Here is a 22,589-nt window from a genome sequence, read left to right on the forward strand (position 1 = left end):
TGGAAGGTTGGTTGGTTGGGGGATGGATGGATGGATGGATGGATGGATGGATGGATGGATGGATGGATGGAAGGAAGGATGGTAGGTTGGATGAATGGATGGGTGGATGGAAAGATTGTAAAGTTGGTTGGTTGGTTGGTTGGTTGGGGGATGGATGGATGGATGGATGGATGGAAGGTTGGTTGGATGGATGGATGGATGATTTGTTGGGGGATGGAAGGATGGATGGATGGATGGATGGATGGATGGGTGGATGGATGGAAAGATTGGAAGGTTGGTTGGTTGGATGGATGGATGGATGGAAGGAAGGTTGGTTGGGGGATGAATGGATGGATGAAAGGTTGGGGATGGATGGATGGATGGAAGGTTGGTTGGTTGGAGGATGGATGGATGGTTTGTTGGGGGATGGATGGATGGATGGATGGGTGGATGGACAGATTGGAAGGTTGGATGGATGGATGGATGGATGGATGGATGGATGGATGGATGGATGGAAGGTTGGTTGGTAGGTTGGTTGGGGGATGGATGGATGGATGAAAGGTTGGAAGGTTGGGGATGGATGGATGGAAAGTTGGTTGGTTGGAGGATGGATGGATGGTTTGTTGGGGGATGGATGGATGGATGGATGGATGGGTGGATGGATGGAAAGATTGGAAGGTTGGTTGGATGGATGGATGGATGGAAGGTTGGTTGGTTGGGGTATGGATGGATGGATGGATGGAAGGAAGGATGGTAGGTTGGATGAATGGATGGGTGGATGGAAAGATTGCAAAGTTGGTTGGTTGGTTGGTTGGGGGATGGATGGATGGAAGGTTGGTTGGATGGATGGATGGATGATTTGTTGGGGGATGGATGGGTGGATGGATGGATGGAAAGATTGGAAGGTTGGTTGGTTGGATGGATGGATGGAAGGAAGGTTGGTTGGGGGATGGATGGATGGATGGAAGGTTGGTTGGTTGGAGGATGGATGGATGGTTTGTTGGGGGATGGATGGATGGATGGATGGGTGGATGGATGGAAAGATTGGAAGGTTGGTTGGATGGATGGATGAATGAATGGATGGATGGTTGGATGGATAGATGGAAGGAAGGTTGGTTGGTTGGTTGGTTGGGGGATGGATGGATGGATAGATGGAAGGAAGGTTGGTTGGTTGGTTGGTTGGGGGATGGATGGATGGATGAAAGGTTGGAAGGTTGGGGATGGATGGATGGATGATGGATGGGTGGATGGATGGAAAGATTGGAAGGTTGGTTGGTTGGATGGATGGATGGATGGAAGGTTGGTTGGTTGGTTGGTTGGGGGATGGATGGATGGTTGGAAGGTTGGGGATGGATGGATGGATGGAAGGTTGGTTGGTTGGAGGATGGAGGGATGGATGGATGGATGGTTGGATGGGTGGACAGATGGATGGATGGTTGGATGGATGGCACACTTACCATATTGATAATACATATCAAAAGAGTGTCAGTGCCAACTGAGGCTGCAGAACAAATCTATGAGCTACTAAAAGCAGTGAATTAATGGACTGACCATTAACTGAAAAAAAGAACACTGTAATGTTTTATTACAAAAATGGGATGAATTAGGGCGTAATTACACTTAATTTTATGATGGATCTAACTGCGGTTTCATTTGGGCGTACATCCAATTTACACCGTACATCATAAATATGTGCAGAGTTCATCTCTGTGATGATGCAAATGACAGCCAGTCAGACGGACATTTGGCTGGACGGATGGATGGATGGATGGTTGGTTGATTGGATGGATGGATGGTTGGTTGATTGGATGGATGGTTGGTTGGTTTGATGGATGGATGGATAACTCTGATCAGTTAAAATGAATAGGGTCCTATTTAAAAAAAATATACAGAACTTCCTAATTGCAGTGCAATGTGTTACACCTTATATTCAAAGTCACTGGGCAGGGTTAACAAGGTTTGGAATTATGGCTGCACGATTATGACAAAATTCAGAATTGTTCAATCATTTACCTTTATATTGTGATTTTCTATGAATATAAACAGTTTTAAAATACTTATTTGTTTAGGATGCCATGTTCTTTTTGTAGGCTACATGTCCTATAAATCCAACAGTTTCTGAATTATTTTCCTGTTGTGCATCCAGTGTTTTATATCATCTTACATAATTTATATCATCATCTTCATATTTTAGTGGAAATAATGATTTCATCAGGATGAATAGAAAGTTCAAACAGCATTTATTTGAAATATGACCCTTTTGTAACATTATAAATGTTTTTTTTTATTATTTTTTTTTAATAATTGAAGGTGTCCTTGCTAATAAAGTATTAATCTTCTCCCTCTTATACCTCAAAAATTAAAATTTTAAAGCTCAAATACATAATATTACCAAAATAGCATTTTATCATCTAAAGAACATTGCCAAAATAAGACCATTTCTCTCTCTGAGCAATACAGAAAAATTAATGCATGCATTTATAACTACAGGCTCGACTATTGTAATGCCTTCCTTTCTGGTCTACCAAAGACTAAAATTAATCAACTACAATTAGTTTTTCTCGATTGCTTAAACACTATAACCAGGCTTTTGAACTAAAATTTCAAAACCATAACGCCATTTATCAAAAAGCACACCCATTTCACTAAACTATAAACACTATTCCCTGTTTTGACACATGAGTCAGATTTGTTGAACTATCACTGCAAAACTCTACACACAAATCCCTTCATTTCTCATTGCTTAGACCATGTTGTCATTTAGAAAGCACTAGCATTCAAAATTGTTCACTCAAGTCAGCACAGCTTCAGCTCAGTTAGCACACAATTACCCAGGTGGAAACACTAAGAGTCAAAATTTAACACACATCAATCAGAACCATCAATAGATATATAAAAGGGCCCAAATCAGTTTATTGCATTTTGGAACAATGGATCCAGAAAGACATGAAGGAAGAGGGATAAGAATGAGGAGGAGGAAGGGCAAGGACAAGAAGACAAGCAGTGTCAGATGAAATTCAAGCCACTCTAGTTGCCCATGTCTTTATCAATGGTATGACTATGAGGGAGGCTGGGCTATGAGTAAGGCCAAATTTGAGTCGCTTTACCGTCGCCTCGAGAACCTTCAGGGAGGAGTGGTGGCAAACAAAATTCTATCACTGAATAAGAGACAAACATTTCCAATAGTCTTTGATGAGGTTTATTTTCTTGCAAGAAAAGGCCAGCAGTCGTACAGTCACACAGAGTGGCTGCAGAGTGTGACAGTGAAGGGAGGGCTTCCTTTCTCCTTTATAGTCTTAACTCCCAGAATGTTATCTTTCTAGGTATAATGTGGAACATTCTTAGACGTGTCCATCATATTGTATCCTTGAATGGAGGCCCTCCTGTTACGTCCCAACACTCTTTACCATTCCAATACAATTCGAATTCCATATTAGAATATGGTTTGTGTGTGCTCTTTTACTGTCATATGTTGGTCACACACATCTTACTGTAAGTAAATATAAAAATAAAAATTAGAGGAGAGAGTAAAAAAAAAAAAAAAGAGTAAAAAAAAGAGTAAAAAAAAAAAAAAAAAAAAAAAAAGAGTAAAACAGGAAAAAAAAATGTTTTTGTGTGTGTGTGTTTTCTGTGTATGAATAAAAATGTGCCAATGTATCCACTGGTTGTGTCTTTTGTGTTCATCATGTGAAAAGGTTTGTGATGGGGGAACCACAAGCAACATAACTTACCAGTTTTGGAAATGTTGTTTTGAATTTATTGCACCAGTGTGTTAGACTATGTTGTAGTGTGTGTGATTTTGAGGGCTTGTGTGTCCTGTCTGAGGGCAAAGTTTGGTTTTTCAGCAAGAGTGAATGGTTTTGAGTGTAGAGCTTCATTTTGACCTGAAAATAGGATGTTTGGGGAATTGGGTGAGACGTTATGGATTTGTGTTTACAATTTTGAGAATACGAGGCATAGTTTCAAGAAATGTGTTTAAGCAATCGAGAAAAACTGTAATACGAAACTCTGCTGCTCGAGTATTGACAAAGACCAAGAAGAGAGAGCACATTACACCTGTACTAAAGTCATTACACTGGTTACCTGTTAGTTTTCCTGCTGATTTTAAAAACCTTTTATTAGTTTATAAAGCATTGCATGGATTTTCTCCAGACTATCTTTCAAAAATGCTTACAGTATGTGAACCTGTAAGGACTCTCAGATCCTCGGAGTCTTTTCTTTTAATAGTAAGTAGAACTAAAAGATTCGGGGATGCTGCTTTTAGCCGCTATGCTCCTCGCCTCTGGAATAACCTTATATAACCTTAATAACCTTAGAGGAAGTAAGACGTGCAGAAAATATTAATAGTTTTAAGACTAAATGAAAAACATATTTCTTTAGTCTGGCCTTCCTGTAATATTTGATAACTTATTGTGCATATATATATATATATATCGTATGTTTTTCTTCATTTATAGTTATTTTATGCTTTAGTTAATCCTTATAAACCTTATTTTTATTCTTGTATTTTACTGGGTCTACTATTCTATTCTATCTATTGTTTCTTTTTGCCTGTAAAACACTTTGAACTGCATTAATGCAAAAGTGCTTTACAAATAAAATTTGCTCGCTTGCTTGACTGCTAATACCGTCTCTGCTTAAATGATAGATTAACTGTCCCATTCAATCATATTATCCAAAATATTCAACTATACAATATTTTAATCATGGCTTTCAATTATTATTTTATTACTCAGTATTGTTAAGTATTCATGTTCATGAATGAACATTAACCTCTAATTACAACTCAATCATTGAAAAGCACATTGTGTGAGATAATGAAAGACTTGCACATTCCAACACACACACACACACACACACACACACACACACACACACACACACACACACACACACACACACACACTTCCTGTATTTACATGATTTATTCCACACAGAGAAGCAGACTGAATCCCGTGACACACAGTGTCCTTCGGCTGGGAGAGGGCTCATTAATCCGGTCTGAACTCCCCCCACCTCCCCAACATCCTGTCGGAGCGCTTTAAACAATGCTGAGGAGTCGGAGTGATACAGGAAATGTAGTTTGTGTTTATTTTTAGTCACTCATTCAGTACTCAAACCAAATGAGCAGACAGTAGGCAGTTCTCATGGAAACTACTGTAGATCACAGTTTTCCAATCAGGGATTTCCCCCAACCTTTAACATGACATCAGAATTTGGAATGTAAAAGTTATACTTGTTACTTTTGAATGTTCTCTGAACATTCTAAAACGTTTCCATAATGCTTGCAAAATTGTAAAATGGAATTTTCCCTTAATGTTCGTACAACCAAGAAAAAAACGTTTCAAAACATTTAAAAAACTGGATGTTTTGACCTTTCAGAGAACATTCAAAAATAACATTCTTATAACTTAATAAGAACGTTAGCTAAATATTCTTAGAACATCATTTTGTTAACTGGGGTTGTGGGAGAAAAATATGAGGAAACATATCTAAAAACTTTTTCAGATTTTCAAATCTTCAGACCTCTGAGCAAGACATTTGCATTCATTCACTTAGCAGACTGCATTGAATATGGTTTGTTAATACAATGGTTTAAAGATGTACTGTACCACAGGGTTAACTTGTTATATCACAGCCTTCATTAAACGGTGTAAGAAAGTAACAGCAGACTTCAGTTGAAATGCCATGAAAATCCATTTGGACAGCGTCCAAAAGAATTCAATCCAAACGCTTATGCAAGACCTCTCTCAACATCCAAAACACTGTCAGTGAGGTGATCTCATCTGCAGCGTGCCTTGCCAAAAGAGGTTATTATCTGAGGCAAAGGAAAAAACAATACTATTAATAGCCCTTTGGGACGCCATTGTTTACAAATCTAGAGTGGGGAAGTCCACAGAAGGCACCCAGGATGGAAAATCAGTGAAGCAAAAGCCCCTCAGTAATACAAAAGGCTGTTAGATCCTCCAGCTGACACTGACAATTTGAGCCAACAACCAGGTTTTTGGTAGTTGGTCAAGAAGCTGATTAATTTACTATCCAACATCAACAAACAAACTGAAACAAAGAAAGGAGATCCTATTCATTAGAGAGTGTTGAAGTGGAGTATTCCAGGGCTGGGAGTCTGGATCTAGAGTTAAGTATGAACCAACTAAATCATTAAATAATGGGTACAAAAAGGGAAATTAAGGTAGTCTCACATAGCAAATTTAAGCCAGTTTTTGCCACTTTTTGTGTGCAGTATGACAGCATGAAGAGACTGTGGGTGGTAGGGTGACCAATGACAGTCTTGAAACTGGGAGAACCATCCAACAACCAACCAACCAACCAACCAACCAAACAACCATCCATCCATCCAACCAAACAAGCAAACAAACATCCATCCATCCATCCAACCAACCAAACAAACAACCAACCAACCAACCAACCATCCATCCATCCATCCATCCAACCAAAAACGACCATCCATCCATCCATCCATCCATCCATCCATCCATCCATCCATCCATCCATCCATCCATCCATCCATCCAACCAAACAAACAACCAACCATCCATCCATCCATCCATCCATCCAACCAAAAACGACCATCCATCCATCCATCCATCCATCCATCCATCCATCCATCCATCCATCCATCCATCCATCCATCCATCCATCCATCCATCCATCCATCCATCCATCATACATTCATCCCCCCAACCAACCAACCATCCATTACTTAAGCCTTGTTTACATCAACATTTTGAGTTTGTCCACTTTCACTCACTTTGAGAGGTAGTGGAAAACGCATTCAACCGCTGTATGCTGTTGTACATATTATCACACTGTTGCTAAAATATGTTACTTTGCCCACTCTTCATATCACAGTCCTGCAAAGATGACAATATTTACTCACATTTGCTGTCCTGTGGCTGTATCACCGTCTGTATCATCTAAGTGAGATTTTATGAGGGTTTTTCGCATGCGCCACCAATTCTTTGATTGGCTAATATTGGCTAAGATAAGGTGAATTTAGCGTTTTCAGGCGTTTTCCAAAAGTTTTTCATCCACACTGAAACGTTGGAAAACGGCTGAAAACGCTGGTGTGGACGGAGAGCGTTTTTAAATGAAAATGCCATTTTCAAATGGATCCGGATTAATGTAGACGTTACCTAAGTAATAAAGTTTGCTCCTGAAGACGACTAAAAAACACATCTTACAAAAAGTTTATGCAAAGAAACTAATTATGAAATTCTCCACAAAATTCAAGATCTGACATAGAACATCTTGAGGCCTGAAAAGTCTGTATGGATTAACATAAATAATACATCAAGTCTTAATGATTACTGAGGAGGAGAAAGCTGAGGTGTTTTATCTAGAAAAGTTTTGCGCACAACATGGTGGAATAATTATTTTTGAAATAATCATGAAGTCCTACTGACCTGCTATCGGGTGAAATAATTATGAGCAAACATTGCTTTTCCAAAAAACTAATCAAACGTGGGTGGATTTCCTGGATAATTTCTTTCAATAGGTAAGGAATTAAACATAGGTACCACCAAACAGCTCATCACGAATCACATTTTAATTAGCACACTGAGCCAAAGCAATTTTCTCAGCACTAGAACATGACAGGCCTAGCGGTACATTTCAAAGTAATGATGATGGTAATTAAAGGCTGTGAGACAGGTGAGCTGCATTACTTGAAGAAGAAATAAGTGACTGGAATATGTAGTAAAGGTTAAGGAAGTGAGCATGTTCATGCTTGTAATTGTCCAATTTGGCGATAACCGCTATCTGTGAACCTCAAATTAAGGACAATATTTAAATAATATATTATTCCTGTAAATTCGGCTAAAACCTCAACAACGGGTTGTGAATGCCATTTCATCTCGATTCAATGCTAAGATCATAAAAAGATCTTTTAGCTAAGATTCTTTAAGCTATAAGCTACAATCTTTTAGCTTTTGTCTTATTTGTCTGAGACTACAACTCTTGTTCATGTAAAAGGCACAGGTATTCTGTCCAAGTCCTCAGCAACCGACAATAATCAAGCCAAACCAATCTAGAGGTGCAGCATTTAATGGAACTTTTAATAGGAAACTCAGGGGATAAAAGTGTCTCTCTCTCTCTCTCTCTCTCTCTCTCTCTCTCTCTCTCTCTCTCTCTCTCTCTCTCTCTCTTTCTCAGTATGATTGCTGAAAAATGCAAGGCAATTTCTAAAGCTACAAATGTCATTAGTATTCATGCTACCATGTAACTGCAGTTCACAATAACAAACACTGTATTTATCAGAGCATACTGAGTGTAAAGGTTTGTCCTTTGGAAGTGTATGCAAAGTAGATTTGCTTTCGCAGTGCAGAAAACATCATCATGTCGACAACACGATCCAAACTCAGTGTTTGAGGACGGGACAAAGTATATTGTTGTTCGCAGGCAGCCAATAAAGACCATAAGCTGCCATTATGCACATTTGTTACAAACCTACAGGCAGATCAGAATCACTTCTTTCTTTTGGGAGACAATAACTCCATTTATCGTGCGCTTTGATCTTTGAAACTTTGCAGACCTTTTACGTTCTCAAACATCTGTATTACACACTGAATGAGAGGTCATATCCAAAGAAGCTTAATAGGGGCACTTTAAAAATAAAATGAAATTGCACCCTGAATTTCTCAGTATGCATGTATACATTGTCTCTAGCACACAAAACTCTACTCACCAGAGGGGGCGCTGTCACAGTCATGAACGTTACACTTCTTTGTGTTCTTTGGTCGAGGTTCATGATCACAGTCCACATGCTCATTTTCATCCTCAAGCTCAGCCTTAGTGTTGACACATTTGACCAATCGCCGCTGAACGCCTCCTCCGCAAGACACAGAGCACTGCCAACACACAATAGACAAGCCTGTTAAACACCCAGTACGGTTTCTACAATCCACCCATTCTGGGCCAACTGGCCTTTAATAATCTTCCGTCAGATGGCTCTGATCAACAACCTAATGCAAATTTTTGACAACCTATGACTGTCTTTAAAGGGGTCATATCCGATCATTTTCATTCTGTTGGTTTTCAATTTCAAGATATGTTTACATGTGACTAATTTTAAGTCTTTTAATAAATTTTAATTAAATTTTAATAATCCAAAGTCTCTGAAAGTTCTGTTTACATGAACCCTAAATGTTGCAGTCCGATTCACATATAATATTTATCGCTATAATGTCACCAGAGATACCATGAGTATTATTGTCATTTTTGCCTTATGACACATCTAAAAAAAAGCTGACAATTATGTCAGAAGAGCTTTTTAGCGCAATTTTCCACCGGACAAATTGCGATTGTTAACTCATGATTTCTGTTCTGTGCGTCTGTGCGCACCAATCTTGCACTTCTATCTACTCCTCAACCAGACCACCTAGAGACTTCGGGTTTTCAGCATTATGTTAAGGAAGGTCTAATCTCGGGAACGCACAAAAAAAATCCAGGAAAAGATTTACTATCTCTTAGTGTTGTGATCCCATGAGGTGAGAAAATTGCGCTAAAACACTCACTGAGTTTTTATTACTTGTTTAGCAATCTACTGACGAGTTCGTAAGACATGAGATGCGAATAAACATATGCACATTTGTATAGCGTAAAACATATGTAAGCGTAATCATCACAGCAGTGCGCATGTGTGAAAGATCCGACAGTCAAGAAAACAGTCGGATGAAAGCGTTTATATGCTTTTTTTTTTAATTCAGGTCTACGCCACACCTTTCAATCCAATTTAAATATCATTCAGATTGAGCTTAATTCGGATCGATTGAGGTGTTTACATGAAGGCTTTTCAGTCCGATTGAGCCACCAATCCAATTATAAATGGATTATTTGAGTGCATGAAAACAGTTACAACCAGTGCCCACCGTCAATCTGACCCGTAGAATTAAATAAGGCGGTGCACAAGGTTTGAAGGACTTCAATATTTTAGCATACGAACACTCCCAGACAGTAACATAGTGTCGGCCCAGATCCGGCCCACATCTGGGCAGAGTAGAATCCACGTGTACCAGATGTGGGCCAGATCTGGGCCGACACTATGTTGCTGTCTGGGGAAATGCTACTCCAGAAACTAACTCCTAAATCTACCACACACTAGGGGTTGCACTGACTAGTTGACTTTAATGCTCTGCCATTACGCTTTAAGCTTGACGTCGACTAGTCGCTGGTCATGGCCTATAGAGGGCGCAACAGGATAACATATCTTGGAAGTCCATTTTAAAGCTCCGTGTCCAAACAGTTAAGATGACATATAAATGCATACTCTGCTCCACAAGATGTTTGATTATACTATCTAGATGCTCAAAATTGATCAGGAGAATGCACGTTTTAAACAGCTTATTGTACACGTAAGTTTATCGCCGTTCTGCGCATGAAGCTTGCACATCATGCGCAGATCGCGCACACAGAGAATCATTCAGTAGCGCAGAAATGTATTGTCAACACTCTTCTGTGATTTATCAATAAAATAGCTTAGAAACTGAAAAGTTCTAGCTTATATGTATTAGTAACTAAAAACCACAGCTTCAATATTATTAGAGCAGGGATGGGCAACTTCGGACCTGGAGGGCCAGTGTCCTACAGAGTTTAGCTCCAACCCTAATCAAACACACCTGAACAAGCTAATCAAGGTCCTCAGGATTACTAGAAAGTTACAGGCAGGTGATTTTTTCAGGGTTGGAGCTAAACTCTGTAGGACAGTGGCCCTCCAGGACCGAAGTTGCCCATCCCTGTATTAGAGAGACGCTGCCAGGTAGAATTAATTCACACGCAATCGCTGTCACTAATGTATTCACATAAATGTTTACTGTGCTACTTTATCTGATTTAGAACGAGCAGAAATCTGAGAGAAATAGAAAGACCCAAAGACAAAAAGAACTGATAAAAATAAGCTGTTAAGTATAGCCGTGTGTCAATATGCCATATCTGTGCACATGGTAACCTGCATTCGCGTCTCAGCTTGAGGTTCAGGCTTTATTTGTTCATTAATGACGTCATCAGCGACTAGTCGACGTCGACTCGACTTTCATCACATAAATGTCAACTTTAAAAAAATTATTTCAACCCCTACCACACACCCTAACAGGCAGCTTTCACGGCCAATTGTAAAGGCCTTTCGGCACATGCCTACCTTTGTTTACGCCTATTACTCTAACTCTAACCCACTCTTGAGTTCATGTGGGTGCATTTGACTTCACTGATTGTCCAATTATGTTATTTCCTACATTTAAGTTTGACATTCTGCACACACTGTGAATAGTCCATTACATATCTTTATCTTTGAATATCTGAAAAGAACTGAATGAGAGAAATTTACAAATGAATCAATCTGTAATTTTCTTCCACTATTTGGTATGTTGCCATTTTCAGATATTGCCACAACAGAAAAAAACTACATTAATCGGCAACTTTCAAAGAAATGTTTGCTTGTCAATCTTTTATTTTTATTTTTTTTTATTCCTTCTAAGACATGATAAATATACTGGCAAAAGTTCTGGGTGTTTGGGGATTTACAAGTGGTTGTGGGGTGGTATTTTAAGGGTAGTATTCTTGTTCTCAAATCTTCACTTTTACATTCAAACCAGTCATGAGATGTAACAAGGTTTGTTCTCACTTTCTTCTTCTTTGCTGTCTTCTAGTTTTATGGTGTATTGTTCGCTCACTGTTCTGCGCTTATGTAACCAAACAGATGTTCTTGGTTTTAATGGGGCAGGGGAAGATTTTGAATGTTTTCAATAAAAAAATCTGAGATACTGAACAGATCCCAGCAAATGGTGAATCCCTCTAATTCTGATTATGTGGGCTATTTGGTTCACACCTTTAGATGCATCAATTGTTATCTGGTGCAGAGACGCACTGTTAAACCGGATGACTTGTAAAAACGAAATGCCTCCTCAAGAGATGTATGACACTCACCTGACCCCAGGATCCAGTAATCCACTGGTTGCATGGATGAATGTTGCAAGTCTGGATGTAGCTGGGCTGCCCGTCGTCATCACATTTCCCAGTTTCAGGGCAAGTGACCAGCCTCTGTTGCTCCCCAACTCCACACACCTCTGAACACTGCAGACATAGATAGTGGACACAGAGACGAAGAGAGTAGAGTGAAGATCAGAAAACAGACACAAAGAGCTAAGGAGGGGAGACCAGCTACAGAACGTGAAACCTCTTTACCTGCCCCCAAGAGGAGGTGTACCAATCTAAACAGTTGTGGATGTTACAGGGAATTCGGACAGGAGGTCTAGGGGAGGTGGCCTGGCAATGAAACGGCCTCAGCAACCTTTGATCTCGTGTGTCGTAACACTGAATCTCTCGAACCTTCACTCCTACACCACAGTTTTTCGAGCACTGCCAAAATAGAAATCAGGGGTAGAAACTTCCATTGTTTTATCAGTCACTGGAAATTCATTGATTTTATTATGTTTTGCTGCATGCATGTGGACTTACTTTACTCCACTCTCCAATTTTCCATGCAGAGCAGGGTCGAAGGTAGCAGCGGCGCGCTGGCACCGGCCTAATAGCTAAATCACAGTCTGATTCTTCACCAGTGCTACAGGACACTGATCTCCAGATGGCACCAAGCCCACAACTTGTGGAGCACTACCATACAAAATAATTTGTAGTATTGAAGTATCGGTTTGCACTACCATACAAAATCATTTGTAGTACTGAAGTATCGGTTGACACTGAAACAGGCATGCAACCCTGCTTTAAGTAATTTATCCAAGACCCATTCCTGGATCAACATTTTTATTAACTACCTAATCAAATTTTAGAGTTCCTTTAAACATTAGAGGTTATGGGCTTCAACAACATTCTTATTAATATATCATCCCTTTGATTTTCAGGTAATGAAACCTGGCGTACACATACACACTAGCTATGTTTCCATCCAAAGTTATGAATTTAACTTGCGCACTAAATTGGACGATCACATAAAACATTTGCAAATAAAAGCACAGTTTCCATCCAGTGACTTGAAGAGAACAAAATCATAACTTCCTGATAAACTGGCGCCAATTATCACTAAGAAAATACAATAAATTATTATTATGGTCATGTTATCTTGCTTCCAGAGGCAGATGCCTGTTGTTTGAGAATGCAGTTGTGTGAGAAAGTTCTGGGAGGGAATTATACTGAACACTTTGAAAACACAGACTTCAGCTCAGGCATTTCAAAATGACCAAAGCAACATTCCAGATGCTGTGTAACGAGATCGGTCCGCTGGTTAGTCCAGTTATACCGTCTCATTGTGCAAAGTCACATGACTTTTTTTTATACGCATCAAGGAATTTATTTGGTAAATGTGTTTCCACTATAGTTTATGCGCATGTCTTCTTATCGGATAAAGTTTTTTTATACACATTTTTAGAATTTATGCACATCTTGGCATTTCCATCCAGCGTTTCTTTTTAATGCAATATCCTGCAATAAAAATGGGTGGATGGAAACATGGCTACTGTCTGACTTTAAGGATGGATAGCTCTACCACTTGATCCTTTATATCCATTTTTGGTGGTAAAATAACATGAAAAATCTCATTACCTGAAAGACAAAGTTATGTTTGTTTTGAAACCGAAAGCTGTGGTGTCAGCATAATTCAAGGACTTTTATCATGGTGGCCGACTGCTGTTTCTCAGCCCATGCTGGTTTCATATCTAGAGAATGTGAGGAATGCATAATTAGCTACTCACAGCACTCCAGTTGCCTTTTTTCCAGTGTGCAGGGGAGGCCGATGGGGAAAGGGAAGACATGACCAGCCCAGTGGGCATCATAGGGCTAGAAGAATGCACTGAATGCTCAATGGTAATGCCCTGAGATGGCTGCTCAGTAGGAGTAGAGAGAGTCGGGTTCAGCCCAGTAGGTCTAAGCATTCGGGAAATAATAATCTCATTGTTATCAATCTCTGTCCAGCGAGGTAAGGGGATCGGAGTTCCCCAAGGCTCTATTCTAGGCCCGTTTGTCTTAGTTGTTGCACTGGCTCCTAAATACCAACCGTGAGGTTCTCCTGCAATTGTAGTGTCAGGAGTCTCAATTGGAGTGAAGAATGGGGGCTCAAAGTCACTTTCCGTTTCTGTAGGAGGTAGAGCTGTTGTTCCAGCTGCTGAGGTCATGCTACTGTAATGTTTGGCTGGGATAGAGGAAGTTAGAGAAGGAACAGACTCTTGAGAAAGGCTATCTGAGGTCGTAGTAAACTCTCTTACAGCGGGCCATGGTTCACTAGCCTTCGTTTTAGTTGTTGGGTCAGTGAAAACTTCATATTTTGCCAAGTCATTACTAGAGGCACTGCTTAGAAGATCCATTGGGTGAGGAGTTGCACTCAGTGAGACTGCCGGCGAGGTCGTAATCCATTGTAATTGAGTAGTGGGATTATAAACATGTGTGTTCTCAAACTGAGACATAATTTTTGGTTCATAATTTTGAGTGCCATGCTGAGGTTGAAAGCTTTCCCAGTCACTTTCACCCACAGGAACATCTTCACCAAACTCCCCTTCATTCTCATCTTCAGTTACTGGCATTGTGGTTTTATCTTTTTGATTGCCTTTGTATTCGTCGTGGTTATTTGAATTTCCGTTCAAACTTACATGTGTTTCAGGAGTTAAAAAGATGTTTGGCACAGTGTCATATGATAATGTGTGCTTGTCCTGAGGGGAAACATCTGCAGTGGATGGAGGTTTCCTTGTAATGCTGATGTCCCGACTCAAGCCAATATCAAAGTCTGATGCCTTCAATTTGTTAAATAACTGGGTAGATACAGAGGATGGCTCAGTTGTTGTAATGACAGGCAGAAAATAGTCCTCAGCAAATAGCTCATCATTATTTTCATCCATTACATCTTTCTTTTGAGGCCCATGCCCTTCGGTACCCTTGCTTGTAATGCTGTCAAAGCGAATAGTGGTGGGACTGTATTGGTTTGCAGTGGTGGATGGTGAAGAGGTAGTTACGGGGACATCTGTCCCTGCCAGATAAACGTCTCCATGTTTTATTCCTGAGTTATCAAACATATCATTTTCATGTTTATTAAGGTCATACGACAGATCCTCGTGGAATTTTATAAAATTATAGTCATAGTAAAAATCATCAACTTGAAGATTTTTCACAATAGAATTTTCAGAGGACTTTTCAATATGACTGTAATGTGAGAAATCATCTTCTATAATGTCATTGAGGTCAACATTGCCCCTGGGCTGATTTAGAGTAAGACTGTCATGAGGTATAGCTTTTATCTCATTGAAAAATTCTTTGCTGGACGCTCCACTTCCTGACCAGTCGTTGCCAAAGTTGTCTGAGTTTATGGGGCAGTCCTTAGCATAGCATGGCATGGTTAAATTAGGCTTGGCTTTGGGATCACAGTCTACACCAGTATTCCAGCTGCAGGTCACGTCACGTATGCGGAAACCAGCTGCACAGCTCACTGAGCACTGAGGAAGAAACAGACAGTAAGAGCTGTCAATGTCAGAACACTGTCTCACATCGATTTAAAAATAGAAATGAAATAGCAATTGAGACCGTTCTGTATATCAATGAGTCATAAAAGAGTCGCCTTTGTGCAGTTTTATCTCGTGAAACAAAATCTGAAGGTCGTCTTATGAGAAAGTAGGGAGTAGTCATAAAGCATGTATAGTGTTTGTAGTATTGACAGCATTATTGTGAAGATTAATGTTCCCTTCAGTTCAAATAATGTGATGAAGTAGTACTGTGGTATAGAGATAGTACCAATAGCATGTGAAAAAAATGATATTTGTTAAAGTCAAATCTACTTGCTTTCTCAAATTATATTTATAGTTTGGTTCAAACCTTGGTTCAAACCTTAATTTTTGATTTAATATTAATCAGAAATTATATATATATATATATATATATATATATATATATATATATATATATATATAGTGCTGGGCAACGATTAATCCAAAATAAAAGTTTGTGTTTACATAATATATGTGTGTGTATTGTGTATAATTATTTTGTATATATAAATACACACATATGCATGTATACATTTAAGAAAAATGTGTTATTTATATACAAAATATTTATATTTATATATAATATCAATTATGTATAAATATATATACAGTATATACATGCAAATATTTCTTAAATATATACATAATTGTTGACCAGCACTATATATATATATATATATATATATATATATATATAGTGCTGCTATAATACTACAAGGCTGCGCAGACAATCTCAGTAAAACCTTTCTTCACAGATCATTCTGTACTCTTTAAGAATGTCATAATCACATTTCAATCATGACAACTCTCAGAGTGTTTGGCATGGTAATGGATATGACAATGTTGATATGTTTGGTCTTGGCGAAATAGATCTTTTATGCTTTTGCTGTTATTGCTGCTGCTGCAGAGCAAGTACGAGACTTGCTCCTGCCAATACACACACGACACGACACGCTGCTGTGAGCAAGTAAGACATGCTGCTGCTGTACAATATAGTGTACATGAATTACCCATAGCAGATCTATACAGGTGGAGCTGGGGAAGGTGGAGGGTTTCTGAAAGCGCGCTGCAACTGCTACAGCAAATGCTGACCAAGTATTTGAAGGTTGAGCAGCGAGCTCATTGGCTACTGAAACAGCAGGACCAATCAGCTGTGCCCTATAGAGAATGATGTGATTGCAAGCAGGTTGAGTTAAGGACCGATCAGCCTGCGCCATCTAGAGTTTCACGACAGAACTTTGTACGTATATAGCCAGCTCACCTCTGACCAGATTCCAGTAGTCCAGTCAGCAGGACAGGACACGCGTGTGTTACACCGGACAATTGACTCAGGCTTAGGCAAGCGTTGACATTCAGTGGGCTGAAGTGCTCGTTGCTCATCCAGCCCTAGGCTCTGAATACACAGCACTGTTCTCTTCCTAAGCCCCATGTCCCCACAGCTAGATGAGCACTTCTGCCAGTCTCCAACCCACCATCTGATGACACAGAAACATCACAGGAATTTATTGCAATTTTACTGCACTTAAAAGCCATTAGGTGGGATGCTGCTGATGGGTGTGTAAAGCACAGGACTGTTCAGCCGTAAAACTCACATGGCTGGACAAGAGCCCTTATTACAGGTAGTTTGCTTGTCATCAGGCTTAGTAGACTGATCACAGTAATGCTCCTCAACGATGCCAGATGTTCTCTCCACACAGTGTACAACTTGCCTTTGCACACCTGAAAACAAGAGGAGCAGTTGTTTAGAAAAAGGCACGCTTGCTAATGCAAATTACAGACTTTTCTGCCATTTTAACAGAGAGAAAGCTGATAACTGTACCACAGCCTGCCCTTCTTCATAGGAAAAAACAGATCAAATGAATAAATAAACCCACTGCCCAAAATAAATGACATTTAATTTAAACAAAAATGTAATGACAAAAAAAATTAAATACAGTTTATTCATAGGATCACTTATTAACGTCTTATTAGTTAATGCATTAAAGGGATAGTTCGGCCAAAAATTATATTAAACCCATGATTTACTCACCCTCAAGCCGTTCGAGATGCATATGTCAATCATTTTTCAGACGAACACATTTTCAGTTATTTTAGAAAATGTCTTAGATCTTTCAGTGGTTATAATGTCAAGTTATGGGGTCCACCTCTTTCAAGTCCCAAAAAAGTGCATGCATCCTTCACAAAAGTAATCCATCCGGCTCCAGGGGGATAAACGAAGGCCTTCTGAGGGTAATTATCATAAAAATATACATATTTAAAACTTTATAAATGAAAATAACTGGCTTCCGGCAACGGTCGATGCGTGTTCACGGGAGATGGATGCCGGCGTATGACGTAGGACGTAGCGTAGGAAGCGTCGTGACGTAGAATGAACGCGACTGCGCAGCCAGAGAGCAGAGCAAAACAAAACTCCACTCAGGATTTCCACGATTTAAAAAATGTGTATTTAAAAGAAAATGTCGGAAAAACTCAATATCCTCTTCTCTAATATCAAAATCCTCCGACATTTTCTTTTAAATACATGTTTTTTAAATCTACGTCACGCCGCTTCCTACGCTACGTCCTACGTCATACGCCGGCATCCATCTCCCGTGAACGCGCGTCGACCGTTGCCGGAAGCCAGTTATTTTCATTTATAAAGTTTTAAATATGTATATTTTTATGACAATTACCCTCAGAAGGCCTTCGTTTATCCCCCTGGAGCCGGATGGATTACTTTTGTGAAGGATGCATGCACTTTTTTGGGACTTGAAGGAGGTGGACCCCATAACTTGACATTATAACCACTGAAAGATCTAAGACATTTTCTAAAATAACTGAAAATGTGTTCGTCTGAAAAATGATTGACATATGCATCTCGAACGGCTTGAGGGTGAGTAAATCATGGGTTTAATATCATTTTTGGCCCGAACTATCCCTTTAACTAACATGAACTTGCAATGAACAATATATTCGGTAAGACTTTATTTTTTAACTTTTCCTATTTTGTATTTTAACAGATACAAATTTCGATCCTAAAAATGGATTAGTAAATGTTGAGATTCACATGAACTAAGATGAATAGAAACTAAGTATTGTTCAGTGTTATCTCAATGCTGTGAAATGCCAACAACACTAAACTGAAAATTTGAAAAAATCTTACTATTTTAATTTGGCTGGCATTTAGAGAGAGGCATTTTATTTAACAATAATTCAGTGTGCCTTTACGAACACGAGCACCATAATCTTTCTGTGGTTTGAACATTTTCTGATCATCTTATTTTCCTCTGGGAATGAATTTGAACCATTTGAATATAAGAAGAATCTTGAGCTCAGTCATTCTGTAGTTCAAAACCAGACATGGCATCAAATTCATGGCCTTTGATATTTACCACCTTCACTTCTCTATTATTATTTCTAGCTTCAAAAGGAGGAGGGATAGCTCTTCTTGTGTACTCTCCTCATCCTCGGGCTGGTCTCGACCTTTATTTGACCGCTTTGAGAAGCAAAGTTTCCAATAGAGAGAAGAAGGGACCCACAGACTTTCACAGGTGTTTGAAGAATGTCATCAGATGAACCCTCAAACAGATGGGCAAAAGGGCCTTGGGGCCCATGCGTCAGTTTGCACTGATTGTTGTGACCCCCAAAAGACACAGTGTCACAAATGACCTGATCTCATGTATACAATGTCATATGTTCACTTACAGATACATGTTTAACTCAAGATACTTTTATTTTATTGTCATCAGAATCGTACATTAGGGCTGTTGATTTAAAATGTTAATTTGGTGGATTAATTATGGAAAAAATAATGATAATCCTTAATCGCGTTCAGTGTGAAAGGCCCTTTTTACACTGCATGCAGTTTAGTTATGAACACGACTGACTGCATGATGAAGCCTATTAGAATGCAGTTCAAATTCCACTAAAATTTAAGATATGGGGGCAAATATGTTTTTTTTTCTCATGTTTATATCATATGATATAGCAATATATTTATATTGGAAAGGCTGAAACTTTCGTGATGATGAAGCATTGACCTGTCAACTGTACAGAGCATCGTTCACATTCACGTTCATGTTGTCAAAACATTGCATTATTAGAATTCAAAACATTTTTACTAGCCAACTGGCGACGGACACCGTTTCATACACTAGGCCCTGGCTTTAAATCATTTGGGAGTAATTTCTCAGCCAAAATTATTGTGCGATTAATTTGCGATTAATTCAGTTAATATTCGGCACATCATGCAATTAATTCGATTAAAAGCAGTGCTATCTTGCATTTCTTTCAGTTGCACAATGGAAGCAATACATAGGATGACTTTGCCCACACACACGTATTTAATAATTTATTAGCTTATACTCTGAAGTAGTCTCGCGTAGCCAGATCTTCAAATTGACAACAGTCTGTGTGCATGACGTCTGAGGCTGAGACTAACTCTGAAGTCACTACAGTTCATAATATTGATTTTTTAAAATTTGAACATATTAAATGCATAGTTCAGCTCATCTTAAATCATTGTTTGATGTACTGGGAACCCTTCATTTGAGTTTGGACCGACAAAGCTTTAATTCTGCTGTTATGATATAAAATAATTGATTTACCTGCTGTGTCAGACCAATTAAATGATGGCATTTGTTTGAGCACTTCAGTCAAATTAAAGATGAACAGCGGTTAATTGCATCTAAAAATGATCATATTCACTCCAACTCTTCAGAATTATCGAGAATGGTGGTCTTGGGGAAGATATGGACACAGTTTTTGAAATATTCTACTTCATTTTCATATTTTATTACAAATAACATTACAAATTAATGTTAATTAAAAAAATTTGTGTGCTGTGCAATAACCTTTAACAGAGCTGTTGATGGCCAAAAGCAAAATATAAAATAAATGCATTTTACAAAGTGTAAAGAACACATTTAGCTAAAGACAAACAAATGGCATTTCATGGGAAACTATCCACTGATCATCATCAACGAGAATCAATAACATTTACTTGAATTTCAAGAGGAGTCACTTGAGTAAAGTATTAAAATATACAGCAGCATTGCATTGACTTTAAAGGGGTCATGACAGAAGAAATCAAATTTGCCTTGATCTTTTGACATATAAGAGGTCTTTGCACCATTAAAAACATCCTGCAAGTTTCATAGCTTAAAGCGTTCTCCTCATTAAAAAAATAATTTATTTAATCAAGCTCCAAAAATGGCTCATTTTGATATTACGGGATCTGTGACATCACACAATATATTTGCATATGCCTGCCCCCAGAACAAGACATCAACCAATAGTTTTACATCATGAATGCACTATAGGCTCCGCCTCCTGGCATTCAGTCGCTTAATGGCAGACATTTGCCTACACTGACAAATACAAATACAAAACAAACAGAAAGCATTATAATGACTGATGCTGTCTACACTGATGCAGTATACAGATGTGCGTTCAGTTTCTGACGTTCTCCACACGCTTAATAATGCCTTGTCTGTAAATGACGGTTTTATATGCATAATGTTTTCAATAGCAAGTGGGTGTTGATACTGAAAATAATCATTTTCCGCATATATATTTGTTTTTTTATTGTGCAATAAACTTTATTAACATCATAAGTGAACCTCAAGGAACATATTAAAATAATAATAAAAAACAATCCATGTCATTACCAGTGGCGGCTGCTGGTCTTTCAAAGAGGGGAAGCTCATTTTCGGCCTACATCATAAAAATTATTCATTTATTTATACGTAAATTCTACGTTCCTTTTCAAGAAAATGCTCTGTGAAAAATGTATGTAATAATATAATAAAGGTATAAATAATAATATAATAAAGTATAATAATAATAATGCTACTAATAATGTATATTTTTAATTATTTTAATAATTATTTTTGAATTATTACTACTAATAATAATATAATAAGTAATAATATAATAAAGGTATAAATGTATAATTGTGTGAAATGCATTATAAAAATTGGCTAGCAATTTCGACAAGCAAATACCAAGAAATAGGTTGCAGCAGTTTGTCTTTGAAAAATCCGCGATGGGACTGAGCTCGAACAGCTTCAACATCAGCGACTTTTTATTGTATGAAATCGCTGTCAATCAAAAGGAGACGCAGCCTTTCGACAGACCCTCCAATCATCACGCGGAAGCCCGGAGTCCGGGCCAGCCCACTCCCCATTCACTCCCAGAGACGCTGAGCGTCCGTGGGCGGGACATAATCGCAGCATTTATCCAATGACCGTCTAGTTTCGAAGCGCTGAAAAAAACTGTTCGAAGCAGCCCCATTGAAGTCAACGGACGCTGGGCTTCAACAGGGAAATGCACTGTGACGCTACGGGAATGTATGAGAAGGAAATCGAGTAAGCCGACCTGTAACTGATTCTGAACGAACTCGTCTTTGAGACGAACGTTTTCTAACGCATTTTAGTCAATAAAATGTTAATGCAATAGTACATATTTGACCATTCATTTTTTGACATTATAGGGGAAGCCGAGCTTCCCTTGCAGTCTTAAAGAAATCGCCACTGGTCATTACCCCTTTAAGAAACTCCATCAGAGACCCTGTCCAACTTAGTTTACAGGTTTCTGGAACCTCATGTATACAAAGGATGAGATATTCAGTCTAATAATTCAAACTCTTGTCTCTGTGTGCATTTTACTTTCTAATTTTCCACCAAAACACCTTAGTATACAAACCTCTTTCTATTAGCAAAACTAAATGAAATGATTAACAAATAAATGTGTTGTATGCGATTGGTTCAGCTTTATAACTACCAGCTTCTCTAAATAATTTCTACCAACTCTGTCATTATCACAGCCTTTTGACAACAAAACCCATCCATTTGCTTGTACTTTTCTATCTGTAAATGAAAAGAGCTCTACATTAAACTTTAATCCCTGTTTTGAATACATCATTTAAATGGTACATTTACCATAAAAGCTCTGCTTCCCGCAGAGTGCAATTACATGTAAATCCTTAAGCCTGTGATTTCAGCTGCCTTGTCAAATAAAAAAAAAAAAGTTAAATTTTTTCAGATTAAATATTGGTCTCTGAGATACAAAGAAATGAAATATGTAGCAAAATTAGAAGTAGTAGTTGTTCTTTTTAGTAATCCTTACATAAGCAGCGAA

At 38.6% G+C, this 22,589-nt stretch overlaps 1 protein-coding gene across 1 annotated transcript in view; it reads right to left on the reverse strand.

The window, feature by feature from the left end:
• The window catches only part of adamts7 (a disintegrin-like and metallopeptidase (reprolysin type) with thrombospondin type 1 motif, 7), a 99,458-nt gene that overhangs the window by 7,888 nt on the left and 68,981 nt on the right, over positions 1–22,589 (reverse strand). The window contains exons 17-23 of the mRNA XM_079864946.1: positions 17,063–17,189; positions 16,732–16,945; positions 13,695–15,422; positions 12,448–12,600; positions 12,175–12,348; positions 11,917–12,063; positions 8,684–8,846 (exon numbers count right to left, since the gene is read on the reverse strand). Of these exons, the coding sequence (XP_079721072.1) occupies positions 8,684–8,846; positions 11,917–12,063; positions 12,175–12,348; positions 12,448–12,600; positions 13,695–15,422; positions 16,732–16,945; positions 17,063–17,189 (2,706 nt within the window). The remainder of the gene's footprint in view (positions 1–8,683; positions 8,847–11,916; positions 12,064–12,174; positions 12,349–12,447; positions 12,601–13,694; positions 15,423–16,731; positions 16,946–17,062; positions 17,190–22,589) is intronic.

The sequence above is a fragment of the Squalius cephalus genome, assembly GCF_949319135.1.
Source record: "Squalius cephalus genome assembly, chromosome: 3".
NCBI lineage: Eukaryota > Metazoa > Chordata > Actinopteri > Cypriniformes > Leuciscidae > Squalius > Squalius cephalus.